Source organism: Nicrophorus vespilloides, unplaced genomic scaffold, assembly GCF_001412225.1.
Source record: "Nicrophorus vespilloides isolate i.1.1-1 unplaced genomic scaffold, Nicve_v1.0, whole genome shotgun sequence".
Classification (NCBI taxonomy): Eukaryota; Metazoa; Arthropoda; class Insecta; order Coleoptera; family Silphidae; genus Nicrophorus; species Nicrophorus vespilloides.
In genome coordinates, this window is record NW_017095471.1 from 74,380 (window position 1) to 87,788 (window position 13,409).

Sequence of the window (13,409 nt, forward strand, 5' to 3'; positions counted from 1 at the left end):
CATGAAAAATGCTGCAAATCCAGAGAATTATCCTGCATTCCCTGAAATCCATCACCGGAGAACACAGAACAATTCGAATTCAGCAATTAGCAGTGAGTAATTAATCCAATTCTTCATTTATAAGTATAACTTTTTTCATTGTCATAAAAGCGTCATCATTAGTTTTTAGTTCAGCCATTTTGGCGCTGCTAAAAATTTTGTTTAAATTAAAATTAAATTGCAATTACATTCGATTTGGTATAATAATTTTGTAAAAGTTTGTATTTAACAGTGTTATATAATGTATATGTACTACACAGATAAATTACAATTAATTATTTCTATTCCCAATCCGTATAAAACAATTTCCAACGATTTTTCACTCCTGAAAACTTCGATGCCTTTAGCATCTGAAATGGTTGAGTTATAAACACCCGCGTACCGTACCAAAATTGTACCATTCAATATATCATACTTAAAGATGGTAAGCTTCTGGTCCAAAGACGTTGCCATAAAGTATTCCTCGTCCAAGTAAACTCCACTCACTTGCGCCACATGAGTTCCATCATTGGAGTAATCGGAAATCGTTTCCAAACCCAACTCATTTTCGTTCCTAACAATTTTAAAAAGATTCATCGTCAGAGCGTTATCGTCTCCTCCGGTTAAAAACAGGAAGATGTCTTCATTCATCTTTCTAAAAGCGAAACTGTTTATACCCGAAATATGTGCTTTAATTTCACCGAACTTGTATCCAGTCTTCAAGTCCCAAAACACCAAATAACCATCCGTAGCCATGGAAACAACAATTGTTTCATCTTCGTATGTTAACAGCGTGACCTTAAGAATACACTTCAGTTTGTATTCCAAGGTTTTCGCAAGCTTCAACTCGTCGTTTTGCATAGAGTAGATCTTGATTTTACCATCTGAACAGGCAGCGAACAGCAAAACTTCATCGTTTATCTTCGCGGAGCACAAATCCATGACCCGCACTTCAGACAAATTGCTGTCGGCCTCGTAATAAGAGAAGAGTTGGTTGCAGATGTTCTCCTTGTTGAAATCCAATTGCCAAAGGATGATCTGTCCTCTTCCTCCTGCAGAAAACAGGAAACATTTCGATTCATCCTCGAGCTGGTACAAGTTTAAGCATCTAATGCTTGATAGATGCGACTTCAGCACGTCGATGTTCTCAAAGTTTTGTCCATCGTATTTGGCAATCCTCAGAGTGGTGTCTTCGCCGCCGCTCAAAGAGTAAATGCATCCATCGCGTTTCAAACATCTCAACGAATTTATTTCGTTCACATGAAAACCTTTGATTATATCGCGAGAATTGATACAACTCCATTCTGATTTAATCACATTTATCGTTTTATTCTTGATGTAGACGTATTCGAATTTGCTGTGCTTTGGATTGAAGTCCCACGACCTGTGACCTCCGCCGCAGCCCAATTGCAATACGACACGTCTAGTTTTGTAGTCCCAAAGGACGAAATCGTTTCCTGAAAACGCTGTGATTATGCGTTTCTCTTGGACCATTGAGCATAACCACGTGAATGGTAATTTATCGCTAGTCAGCAACTCCAATTGCCTGGTGTGCGAATCAAGCTTAAACTTGCAAACTCTAGAATTTCTTCCGAGTGTTGTGAGTATACCTGAAGTACTATCGTAGTGTAAATTGGTGATTCCTAAATGATTGTGAGTGCGTTTGAAGGTCTGCATAGGATTGAGATCGTGAAGATCGTAGTAATGCAAGTTGCCTTTTCTGTCTCCAACCGCTATACCTTTTCCACAAAGGCAAGCAGCCGTTGACCATCTCTCTTTGATTTTCGGTAATTGCGATATATGCAAGAGTATCAGAGCCCCATTTTCGATCCTCCATAGATACAATAAACCGTCAATGCCGCAGGTTAAAATGTGCTTGCAGTTGAGCCAATGCAACGAGTACGTCCTATCCTTCTCAATTCCTCGATGATAAGCGGTTAGCTCCAATTTTCCATTGGATTCGTTCAATGTTATGACGCGGATGACTCCTTTGAAACCTTTTAAAATTTTCATTATTTAAAAAGAAAAGTTAATAATCTTAATCTCCAATTTGTTACCAGCCAAGGCGATCATTTTTCTGCAACTGGAGACTTCCAGAAGCGAATAGCTCTCGAATTCCTCGAAAGTCCACATCAATCGACACCAATCTGATTCGGAATTCATTTGATAAACACATCCCTTATCTGTAATTAACACGATATCGTTGTTCTCCAAGAGAACCAAGTGCTTCGGTGTAGCTTTCTCTTGGAATTCCAGATGATCGATCATCATCAACGGTTTTATGGGAAAAACTATCACTCCAGAATCTCCTCCACCTGTAACGATCATGTTCCTCTCTTCGCTGCAATCAACGGACCAAATTCGTCCGTTCTGATGAGCCTCGATCTTTCTCAACAGATTTCCATTCAAATCCCATACAATCAGGAAGCCGTCCTCACCTATCGAAACCACATGATTAGTTAACAGTTGACATCCGAACACGCGCGCCTTGTGCCCGTACATTCTCTTCTTCAATCTGATCTCTTCGTTCGTTTTTAAAACATCCTGCAATTCCCCATCGAATTGCCACAAAATCACCGAACGATCGTCCGACGTCGTGCATATTAATTCCATTCCAGGCACATGGTGTATCGAGAATAGAACTCCCTTAAACAAAAAATACAATAATTACATCAAAACACAACAGAAATATATAAATATTATTACATTATGCCCAGTCAATCTTCTCAAAACTTTGCACAACTCAGCCCCTTCATCAAAGCTCGGTTTCCAAATCAGGACTTCAGAGAAAACAGTCCCAGATAACACAACCAAATCCTCCCATCTGTTGTAACTAAGATTTGCACAGTACAAAATGCATCTTTCCTCGCAAACTATTGATTTCTTCAATTCCAAATCTTTTGTGTAGTATTCAATTACATTGTGCATTGAGATAGCAACTATATTCTCATCAGAATCAATCCATTTAGCTCTTAAAACCCAATCGCTGCTCTCCACACAAGCAATTTCCTTAAATTCCAAACTCTTCAAATCCATTGAATACACTTTAATCTGGTTCTCTGCATGCAATAACACTTTATTGCCACTTTCACTCAATTGTATTCCATATATCCTGACTCCATTAAACACTCTTAATTTATGCAATAATGATGAAGCCGTTTCATCTATACTGTACACATGTAGAAAAGCTCCAATTCCTAAAAACATATATAAAATTAATCTTCATAATAGCAATTAAACAAATTTTTAAAATATAATATAGGCAACTTGAATATCATCAATTATATAAAATAATTGTAAAATTTCATTAATTTCGTATAAACAAACAAAACAATTATTTTAAAAATATAATGATTCAAAATATTTGTTTTCATATTTGTTTGTTTTGGTAATTAATTAAATTCTGCACCTAACCTAAGATATTTTTTGAAACTGAATTAAAATGTTCTTGCTTACCGCATAATAAGTGGTTTTCGAGGAGTTTTATAGCGGTCACGTCCGTTTTAATTAGTTTTCCAGTAAACTTTACTAGAGCCATTTTAATTGTCGTCTTTGTTGTTATTGGAAGTTGAAAAACATTGTTGATGAAAATATGGTCAGAATGTGTTATTCGACAGCACAAGTATGGAACGTTATATACAGATCTCTTCCAAAAGTATAGTCAGCTGGCGCAGTTATCGAATCTTAATTCATGTGCAGCTCTGATTTGGTATCTGAAATGGTATTAACAATTGATTTTAATTTAACTCTTCATGATTCTAATGTTGTATCTTCAATCTATTCTTTAAAGTATTTATTGTAAACTTTTAATTAATTTAATGGTTTACAGTTAATGTTAAAAAGGAACAAGATATTTCTATAGATTTTTGGAAATCGTAAAATTAGTTTTAGGATTCTTATGAATGGAGGGTAAAAATAAAGTACAAAAAAAGGGGGGAAAGGGTGATTTAAAAATAGTTTGACAGCTCCGGTTTGGTCTGACAGAAAAGGCCTTGACTCGAATGCGGAGCGGTGCTTATTTTGCCATTGTTTTCTTCCACCTCTTCATCACCGATTGTTATCGGTATTCGTGCCGTGAGAATTTCGAAGATGATGACAAGTGTCAGATGATCTCCGGCAGGCGATTAAAGTTACGGTAAACCACTCTCCTATCCGTTGGGTCTGAAAGTACCTCTTGAGAATTCGGTGCTCCAGAAGGAAGAAGAAAGAGCAGACCATAATTCACAGATGATCGGATCTTCGTAGGCGGCGGAGTTTCGCTTGTTGGTTATGTCACAATATCATGTCCAGAGTGGGCTTTCTGTGATCTTATCCCAGTGAAGAAGGAAGTGCATGATCAAAGATGGTGGCAGCCAGTGCAGCTAACATTGAGGAGTTCCTCTCTGGACCCCTCGTCACTTGGGTAAGTTAACTTGTCTCCATGTATTTGGATGTTGATAATAATAAGATTGTTCCTGTTGCAGTTGAGTACATGTATTAAGAAACCAGAGTCACTGCAAGTGTATGAGACATTCTTCGATGGAAGCCCTATCAATGAGGTGCTTCTGCAGATAGATCCAGAGCCCTCCCATCCTGTGCCAGTCCTGATTAACCTGCAGGGTCTCAGTGTGACAGCTTCCAGGATAAAGATCTTCCACAGTATTATAAAGAACATCAAGACTATCTATGAAGCGGAATTGGGGCAGGTCGTGGTTGCGCTTCCGGATTGCGTGACTATTGGGCGATCGCCTTCCTCGCAGGAAGCTCTACAGCATCTGAAGTTGATCATACTGCTGTTGCTCGGTTGCGCCGTACAAGGACCGACGAAAGAGATCTTCATAGCCCGGATCAAAGAGCTCGGCTTAGATGTGCAGCACGAGATTGTCGAGTGCATTAAGCGGGTGACCGATGATCAGTCGGTTGTTTTGACGCTCGACTGGCCTAACCAGACGCCAGAGAAGCTGTATCTTCATCTGAGGGATCTGACGAACGAGCGAGATGCTCTGTTCCAGCATTGGGTCACCGACCTAGGCCAGGAGATGGGTCAAAGCAACGGCGACAAACATGGCTTGACTCCCACAGGCGGCAACCCCGAGGGCTTCGAGTCCAATCATTTAGCCGTTGAGTTAGCTGATTGGAAGGCAAGGCTACGGAAACAGCGACAGGAACTGTAAGTCCTAGACATTGCAATCAATGCAAACTAAGTATTATTTTCATATTTGCAGGGAGGAGAAAACGGAACTGCTCACAGAGTGCAAGGAAGAACTTGACCATTCGCAATGCATAATATCCAAGTTGAAAGCAGAGGTAATTATGCGAAGTTCCCATACTTTGAATGCATTTTCATTTGGTTGTTGATATTTCAGAACTGCGATTTGCTGACTGAAGCGAGGAAAGCCAAGGCCTACAGAGATGAAGTGGATGCAATGAGCGAGAAGGCTCTAAGAGTGGAGAAACTGGAAGCACAAGTGCAGCGGTATCGTGAACGTTTGGCTGACACCGATTTCTATAAGATGACGGTGGCGGAACTTAGAGAGGATAATCGCGTCCTCCTCGAGTCTCGAGAAACCTTAGAAGCGGATCTTGCCCGAGCCAGGCAGAAGGCCAATCGTTTATTGGAATTGGAAGCGGAGCTATTAGCTAGCAAGCAAGTGATAAACGACATCACATTGGTAACATTTCCTTCCCAATTATCATTATCAAATTATTTTAACAAGTGTTTTGTCTTCAGGAAAGAGACGCCGATAGGGAAAAGATGACCGATTTGATGGATGAGAATTTCCAGCTGCAACAGGTCACCAAATCTGCTTTGCAAGAAACGACGAACTTTAAGCTAACCACGGAAACCGATGAGGAGGAATCTGGTAATTCGGGAGATAACAGTTTATCGGAACAGTTGACAAACAATGCTCAAGCCAGAGCACTGAGGTTGGAATTGGAGAACCAGAAACTGTTATCGACCATAGATTCGCTTAAAGAGAACAACTTCCACGAGAATTCCAAGCGCATTTTGGACTTGGAGAAGGAAAAGAAAAAGCTTGAATTGAAGCAGGATCAACTTGTGGAGAGTTGCGAGCGCGTTAAGCAGCAGAACCGAGAACTGGAGGAGCTGTTCAGAGCGTCCATCCAAGAGAACAAGAAGCTACAAACGGTCATCGATACCAATAAAGTGAACTCTGATAAACAAACGCAGGATTTGCAAAACGAACGCATTAAAGTTGAGGAGCTCGAAAAGAACATGGATGTTTTGAATAAAGAAAAGCAACGGGTGCATTCGTTGTGCGAAACTGTAAAACGCAGAGCTGATGATGCCGAGAAATGCTTGGAGCATGCAAACGTCTCCTTGGAGCATTTTAAGAGTACCGCCAGCAAAAGCAAAGAGTTCGAACAAATGTCTACCGATTTAACTGCTAAGATTACCACCATGGAGAAGGATCACGCTACTGTTCAAAAGGAAGTCGTTCGCTTGAAGGAGATTCTGGAAACTAAAGATAGAACTTTGGATACGCAATCGGAATTGTGCGAGAAAAAGGAGAAGGATATCATCAAACTAACTAGAGACTTAGAAACCCTTTCCGGGCAAAGTGAGAAGCTGTCAGAGTTTGAGAAAAAATATCAAGAATTGAATTCGCAAACTACAGTCCATTTAGAAACAATAACGACTCTGCAGAAAGACTTGGTTGGCGAGAAAGTCGTCAATGAAAAATGCAAGAGTATTTTGGAGAAGATGGGATTGGGTTTGGATATTTTGGACACCGATGTTAGTACGATAGTAGAACGCATGTTTGAAAAGTCTGATTTGGCTTTAACCATAGTAACGTATGCCAAAGAAAAACTATCGCTGGAGAAGCCAGTGAAGGTGGAAAGGGATCCAGAATTGGATCTAAAATGCGAGAAGCTCACCAACGATTTGAATACCATGCAAAATGAGAACGCCAAAATGCAAGTAGATATTTCTACGTTAACTTCACAGGTAAATTCTCTGCAGACGCAGCAAACGGCGCTCCAATTAGCCAACAGTCAGCTTGTCGCGGAAAAGGAAGAGTTGACTAAACAGAACGAAGCTAAGCGTTTGACCTACGACGCGATGCTGGTGGATTTGAGCACCATTCGGAATCTTCACGAGCAGCTAGGTAAGGATTACGAAGATGCGAAGAAAGAGCAGGAGACCTTGAAGAAGACATTGCGCGATTCCAAGGCCGAGGCGCGCAATACCAAAGAGATGAACGATGGGTTAGAGAAGAAGGTGACAAATCTGGAGCAGGAAAAAGATGCGCTGAAGAACGAGTCCAAGAGTTTGGGCAATTTGCGGACGGAGCATTCTAAATTGAAGGATGACTTCCGACATCTATTCACGGCGAACGAACGACTGAAGACTGAGTATAGGGCTTTGCAGGAGGAAAACAAGAGCTTGAGAGCTGAGACCAGTAAACTGCGGTTGTCTAAGGGCGAGGTAGAGACCGAACTGAACGCAAGAATCGACATCTTGAAGTCGATGCAGCAGAGGTGCGACATCCTGTACGAAATGAACACCAGCCTGGACGGCGATCGCAGGGCCCTCATGGATCAAGTTACCAAGCTCTTGGCGCAGTACCACTCTCTCCTCCTGCACTCGCTCGAGGACAAAGAGCACTTTCATTTAGAAGAGAAGATGTTCACTGATAGGCTCAACAATCTGTGCAGACAGAAAGAGAAACTCGAGGAGAAAATAATGGAGCATTATAGAAAAATGGACAATGCATCGGTGAAGAAGCGTGGTTTTGGCGCTAACCTCATCAAGAAGTTGAGGAAGACGGGCAGCGACATGATCAAAAGTCCGAGAAACAGGAGGTCATGGCACGAGGACGCGGAGAAGTCTTCTTCGCAGCTGATGATCGTCGGCGCGGGTTCCGGGGAATCCGCCGGTAACGATTCCGACAACAGCATGGGGGATCCACAGGTCCCAAGGAGTGAACCCTTCAAGCGCTCCGTAGGTAGTTTGCATGGTCATAAACCCAGAGACGAGGTGGCTTTGAGGAGATCGCATCGTGATCTGACCTCTCACCGGAACAGCGTAGCTGGTAAGTCGCAACATTAATAAAAATAGTAATATCTATAGTTCGTCAATTTTACTCTTGTTTTCTGTTTAGGTGATCAAGTCTACCCCAGAGAACCACAGGGCCCATTGAGCTTGGGATCCGTGGGCACCAGACGGACTGTTTACTTGTCGGAGGACGATCCAGCGCCGCCGAGCACGCCAACGAACACTTCTTCAAACAATCCAAACGACACTCCATTCATGGTCTACAACAAGATCTCCGTCTTCGGGGATTCACAGAGGAGTCAGATGGTAACGTCCACCCCGGTGCACCAACAGCAGAGCAAGAACGAGGAGGTTCACGACGTCCCGACCGACCGTAAACCCAAGGGAGACGGTGCCAAAGAGAACGAGACCTGGTTCGAGTATGGGTGCGTTTAGAATGATAGCACCGTGAGTTTTCTATCTTTCGTATAGTGTCTACTTTTCTTGATACAAGATGAATCATCGAAAACGTGAACAATCGGAAGGATTCGGATTCGACACCACCAATATTTACCTCAAATCTCGATCCCACCCTTTCCTGCACGCATTTCGCTGGCTCATCGAGTATGTGTGATATATGTTTTCCATATTTCTTCCTCCTTGATCTCCTCCGTGTGCAGTTTTGGTCTTCGAAAGTTAACCATTTTAGTATTAGAAAATAATAAAAAGAAACCACGTATGCCTTATTATGGCCTTAACTTAACAAAAAAATAAATAAGATGAAATGCGGGTGTAACGAAAATCAAAAATTTATACGCTTTAAGTGCTTTTCTTCCTCTTAAATTTAAAGTATTCTCTTTGTTTTCTATTTTTAGCATTTAGTATTATTAAAACCACGGCTGTATTATTATTTATGTGCTTAGGATGCGCTCTCTATTCTTGCCTAATTCATCAAAAAAAAACAAACAAACAAAAAATCAAAAGCAACTAACTCTTAAGGTCTAGCATTTAGGTTTATTTATAACGCAAAAAAAACCGCAGTACTGAAACACTAATATTAAAACCAACCCGTCTAGTTAAGTGTGAACTCTGTAAAATGTGATTCCATCCAATTTTACTAGAAAGTGTTCTTTTTTTTTAATATATATTTATATATATGTATACATCCAGACAATGTACAAGTTTTTATTCTGTTCGTGAGTTTTAAATGTATTTTTTTTAACTTAGACAAAGGACAATATTAGGAATTGATCTTCCATGTTGTATACCGATTTTATATAAATATAGATAAAAGTGTTTGCTAATCAAGAAAATAAATATATATATATTGATAGATATACAAAAAAAAATATATAGAAAGTATAGGTCGTTACATAATTTAATTAATAATATCCAGTCTCTTGTTTGCATCACGCTTGCAGCTCCATAGAGGCGTCGGAGGACGATTCTGATAGGTAGAAATTGTTACCGCCCACTGTCACCGTGCTACCAATCTTGACCCTTTCGTCACTTGAAAATGTCGAGATTAGCGTCTGAAAATTTTACAAGTACATTATTTCAATGTTAATACTTGACAAGTACTTCGTTTCCATGACTTATTCGAAATGTTACTTTATATCAGAAAAGTTAATTTACTTTTGGTTTAGCATCCGAGATTCTCATGTATCCGACGCTCATGGATTCGGTGCTGTGGCCCCAGAGGACGGTTCCTTCTCCAGTTTTGGAAACGTGCACCGCTAAAGCCCCTGCGTTCTTCTCTTTGATCCTATGCAAATATCGTGAATCTGGACATGAATCATAATTTTAAATATAGCAAAGAAAAAAGTACGGAGCTCGATTGGACGTACTGATGAATTTGTTGGTCATCGACGAGTACAGAGCTGTGACCGGACACGAGCAATTCTTCAGGTCATCGGAAATCTCTTTGGCCAACTGCGTTTGCACCAGATGCTCACCGCATCCGGTGGTGCTAACTGCAACGGAATCTTCCGACTTCTTCGCCCAACTGTCGGCCCAGACGCCGCATCCGTACAGCGCAGCTTGACCCACTCTTCCTGGACTCTTCAACAACAATCCACCTGCATAAAACATTTTAAATTAATTCTTTCATTCATTTCTTTCAAGTAATTGATTACCGGAACTGCAGGCGGATGCTACGCAACCGGTGGAATCTACGCAGACGGCACCGACTGTGTCCAGCTTCACGTTGACTATACCCAGGTACTTCCTCATCTGCCGCTCGGCTTTTGGTGACACCAGGTCTTTGTTTTTAACGATCTTCAGGCTTTTGGAGCGGGCGTGCTTCAAGGCGCCGCTACCGACGAGCAGTGAGGGAGCCACCAGACCGGAAGGTTGCTCCACCAGTTGCTTCTGACAGATTTCGTAAGCCAGAGCTACGGGATTCTTGACCTTCGGCACCGATCCGCAACCTCCGAAGAGCAGATTATCGCCGTTCATTACGGAAGCGTCGCATTCGACGCGACCCTCCACAGTCAAATTGGATCCATATCCGGCATTCGAAAGCGGATCATTCTCCAAAACTAATCAACATAAAGCAAATTAACAGATTATTTTTTTTAATTCAATCAAATAGCTTCGAACTAATTTAGATAAGACTTTCCATTGAGCAATAAACGGAAGATAAGTCTTAATAAATCATGTTACATAAATCATCTGAAATCCAATCTTGTAAGTTGATAACAATAATACAAATTAATTCATTAATTGAATTCATTCAACTAATTTAAATTATCTACATTGTATATACAAACAAAATAAAAAAATTGTAGAAGTTATTATATAATATGAATTGTTTAAAACAAATTTGATTGAGATGATCAAACTACTAGAAAAATAGTTATTCTACCAAATGCAAGACTTGAATGTTTACAATTGTAAATGCATGCAAAATTGCTTGTTTCAAATTGAACTAATTGAATGATGAGTCTACTCTGATATGTTAAAAGTGCTGTTAATAACAATATAATGAATTCAAATTGAACTAAACTATGAAATTGGTTGATGACATTAAATGTCATTAATAATTTTAATCCTACATCAAAGAGGCCTCAGTTACTACAGTAACAAGAAACAAATGTTGTTTATAATAGTAATTGTCATCAACAATAATTGTACTAAGTTTGAGTAAATTGTTTAGGATTAATTCAAACATTCAACTACTTTTCAATTGATTGAAGATGCAATGGATCAGAAAACAAAGGTGGATCATCTATCTACAAGGTAAGCAAACATCCTAAATATTGCGATGTGTTTAAAGCAAATTATTTACTAATTACAGCAGCCCTGACGGCCTCCAAGGCGCTTCCACCGGCTTTGATCACCTCCATCCCGGCCCTGCACGCTTTACTGCACAACTTGTTGTATTTAACATGATGCTTGGTGGAGTGGCTTCCCGCACCTTCAGATCGTTAATGGTAATTAATAAAGTTGAAATTAATTCGCCGCAGCAAATTTCTTACCGCAATGTACTGCTATCATCGTCTGTTGTTTGTACAGGTTATGTGCGAAAATTCGCCACCCAGATTCGATCCGGCCGAAGCGGTAAACATCGCTTGTGCATAGTGGGAAGAGTGATCTTTCATCCTTCGGAATACTGCTGATAAGGATTAGCCGTTTAAAAAACCAGCAGCTGACGGGCTTCTCAACACTCGTATCACGACAACCAACAAAGAAGCTATGTCATTCTCCGTTCCCAAACTTGAGTTCTCCAATGGCCGCAAGGTTCCCATCTTCGGCTTAGGCACTTGGAAGGTAAACGCATCCATCTAATTGGATCCAATGCATTGACATTATTTTGTTACTGTTATTTTTTTTTGTTGCAGTCCAAGCCTGGAGAGGTGAGCCAAGCTGTTAAGGATGCCATTGATATTGGCTACAGGCACATAGATTGTGCACATATCTATGGGAATGAGAAGGAGGTTGGTCAGGCCATCAATGCTAAACTGGATGAAGGTGTGGTCAAGAGGGAGGACCTCTTTGTTACGAGCAAACTGTGGAACACCTTCCACAGGCCAGATCTTGTTGAGGGCGCGCTAAAGGATTCTCTCGCCAATTTAGGCTTGAGCTACTTGGATCTCTATCTCATCCACTGGCCCATTGGCTATTTGGTTTGTTTTTCTGATTGTCAGGTTCAATTAAGATAACGCAAATTAAGGAAGCAAACTGATATTTATCTTGCTTATTTCTTTTTGCCGATAAATTGAATTTGAAAGTCGCGATCCAATGATTTTTAAATTGATTTAACTGAATTTGATTTTAAACAGGAGGAAGGTCCTTTATTCCCCACCAATAAGGATGGTAGTATGCTCTTTAGTGAGGTGGACTACGTGGATACCTGGAAAGCGCTGGAAGCGTGCACCAGGAAGGGCCTCGTCAAGTCTATAGGTCTGTCCAATTTCAACAAAAAGCAAATCGAGAGGGTGCTGAAAGCGGCCACCGTCAGACCGGTCAATCTTCAAGTATGAAATACTTATAGTTTCGTAAAGAACATTTTTGATTTACTGAGAGAAAATTTAGGTGGAATGTCATCCGTATCTGAACCAGTCCAGGTTGATCGAATTCTGCAGGTCGAAGAGGATTCAGGTGACTGCTTACAGCCCTCTTGGATCACCGGACAGGCCTTGGGCGAAGCCCGATGATCCGGTCTTGTTGGACGATCACAAGCTTAAGGAAATAGCTAAGAAGTACAATAAGACCGTAGCCCAGCTCCTGCTGAGGTACCAAGTTCAGAGGAACATCATTACCATTCCCAAATCGGTAACCAAGTCGAGGATCGCTGAGAACTTCCAAGTTTTTGACTTCGCACTAACCGACGACGATGTTAAATACTTGGACTCGTTCAACTGCAACGGTAGAATCTGTCCCATGACACCGTAAGTATTATTATGTTAAAAAAAATCATGAGATCATTAGTTAATATTTGTTTTATTTTTCAAATTATTGATGGTTTAAATTTGGAACTTTTCCATTAATGCTGTTTTCAAGCAGATTATTTCACGCTTTTTTTTGTCTAGAATTAATCCATATAGTATATAATCAAAGTATGTCCAAGGACATGCCAAGTACAATTATTACGCAATTTCATTTAAATGCAATACTGTGTCTATGGTTGTTTTTATAGAGCTTTGGGTCATCCGCACCATCCGTTCGAGAATGATGAATACTGAGTGTTTCATTTGGAAGATGAATGAACCCTGTTACTCTTATATTATATTTCTTATTTTATTTTGTAAAAATTCATACTGTGTCGAGTAAAACTCATAAAAAAAATAATAATAAATATTGCACAACTAATGTAATCTGATATCATCTATCCCGCTCTATCCTCATCGATCTTCAAGTTTTCTTCTCGAGGATGATTACTTAATTGATAGTAGATGACGTGGATTTA

At 40.4% G+C, this 13,409-nt stretch overlaps 4 protein-coding genes across 5 annotated transcripts; 2 read left to right on the forward strand and 2 right to left on the reverse strand.

Annotated features, from left to right (window-relative positions):
• Nucleotides 1-53: 53 nt before the first annotated feature.
• Nucleotides 54-9,284, forward strand: LOC108569265 (protein Daple). Its single transcript, XM_017930800.1, has 7 exons — nt 54-92; nt 4,003-4,420; nt 4,482-5,167; nt 5,223-5,304; nt 5,364-5,669; nt 5,729-8,057; nt 8,127-9,284. Exons 2-7 carry the CDS (start codon nt 4,361-4,363, stop codon nt 8,453-8,455), a joined length of 3,792 nt encoding a protein of 1,263 aa, XP_017786289.1. The 5' UTR covers nt 54-92; nt 4,003-4,360; the 3' UTR covers nt 8,456-9,284.
• LOC108569358 (WD repeat-containing protein 6) lies at nt 292-3,744 on the reverse strand. Its single transcript, XM_017930915.1, has 4 exons — nt 3,475-3,744; nt 2,725-3,215; nt 2,076-2,664; nt 292-2,015 (listed from the first exon to the last, which is right to left on the reverse strand). Exons 1-4 carry the CDS (start codon nt 3,554-3,556, stop codon nt 292-294), a joined length of 2,886 nt encoding a protein of 961 aa, XP_017786404.1. The 5' UTR covers nt 3,557-3,744.
• A 75-nt stretch (nt 9,285-9,359) lies between the features above and the next one.
• Nucleotides 9,360-11,581, reverse strand: LOC108568972 (threonine aspartase 1-like). Its single transcript, XM_017930369.1, has 6 exons — nt 11,479-11,581; nt 11,289-11,417; nt 10,135-10,539; nt 9,847-10,077; nt 9,635-9,783; nt 9,360-9,531 (listed from the first exon to the last, which is right to left on the reverse strand). Exons 1-6 carry the CDS (start codon nt 11,495-11,497, stop codon nt 9,409-9,411), a joined length of 1,056 nt encoding a protein of 351 aa, XP_017785858.1. The 5' UTR covers nt 11,498-11,581; the 3' UTR covers nt 9,360-9,408.
• On the forward strand, nt 11,087-13,291 carry LOC108569136 (aldose reductase-like). 2 transcript variants are annotated; one of them, XM_017930604.1, is made up of 7 exons: nt 11,087-11,239; nt 11,298-11,433; nt 11,516-11,770; nt 11,842-12,126; nt 12,283-12,477; nt 12,536-12,891; nt 13,140-13,291. In XM_017930604.1, exons 3-7 carry the CDS (start codon nt 11,696-11,698, stop codon nt 13,183-13,185), a joined length of 957 nt encoding a protein of 318 aa, XP_017786093.1. In that variant the 5' UTR covers nt 11,087-11,239; nt 11,298-11,433; nt 11,516-11,695; the 3' UTR covers nt 13,186-13,291. The 2 variants fall into 2 exon arrangements, with proteins under 2 accessions (XP_017786093.1, XP_017786165.1); XM_017930676.1 differs by lacking the exons at nt 11,087-11,239; nt 11,298-11,433 and having other exon boundaries at nt 11,509-11,770.
• Nucleotides 13,292-13,409: the final 118 nt, after the last annotated feature.

Bases quoted from the DNA above. Each gene is read 5' to 3' on its own strand.
- LOC108569136 (XM_017930604.1), top strand. From the start codon at position 11,696: ATGTCATTCTCCGTTCCCAAACTTGAGTTCTCCAATGGCCGCAAGGTT. The intron at 11,771-11,841 runs GTAAACGCATCC...TTTTTGTTGCAG, and splicing joins TCGGCTTAGGCACTTGGAAG to TCCAAGCCTGGAGAGGTGAG. The intron at 12,892-13,139 runs GTAAGTATTATT...TTGTTTTTATAG, and splicing joins AGAATCTGTCCCATGACACC to AGCTTTGGGTCATCCGCACC.
- LOC108569358 (XM_017930915.1), bottom strand. From the start codon at position 3,556: ATGGCTCTAGTAAAGTTTACTGGAAAACTAATTAAAACGGACGTGACC. The intron at 3,216-3,474 runs GTAAGCAAGAAC...ATATGTTTTTAG, and splicing joins CGAAAACCACTTATTATGCG to GAATTGGAGCTTTTCTACAT. The intron at 2,665-2,724 runs GTAATAATATTT...TTTTTGTTTAAG, and splicing joins GAAGATTGACTGGGCATAAT to GGAGTTCTATTCTCGATACA.
- LOC108568972 (XM_017930369.1), bottom strand. The intron at 10,078-10,134 runs GTAATCAATTAC...TGTTTTATGCAG, and splicing joins AGCATCCGCCTGCAGTTCCG to GTGGATTGTTGTTGAAGAGT. The intron at 9,784-9,846 runs GTACGTCCAATC...ATTCATGTCCAG, and splicing joins GATGACCAACAAATTCATCA to ATTCACGATATTTGCATAGG.
- LOC108569265 (XM_017930800.1), top strand. From the start codon at position 4,361: ATGGTGGCAGCCAGTGCAGCTAACATTGAGGAGTTCCTCTCTGGACCC. The intron at 5,168-5,222 runs GTAAGTCCTAGA...TCATATTTGCAG, and splicing joins CGGAAACAGCGACAGGAACT to GGAGGAGAAAACGGAACTGC. The intron at 5,670-5,728 runs GTAACATTTCCT...TTTTGTCTTCAG, and splicing joins TGATAAACGACATCACATTG to GAAAGAGACGCCGATAGGGA.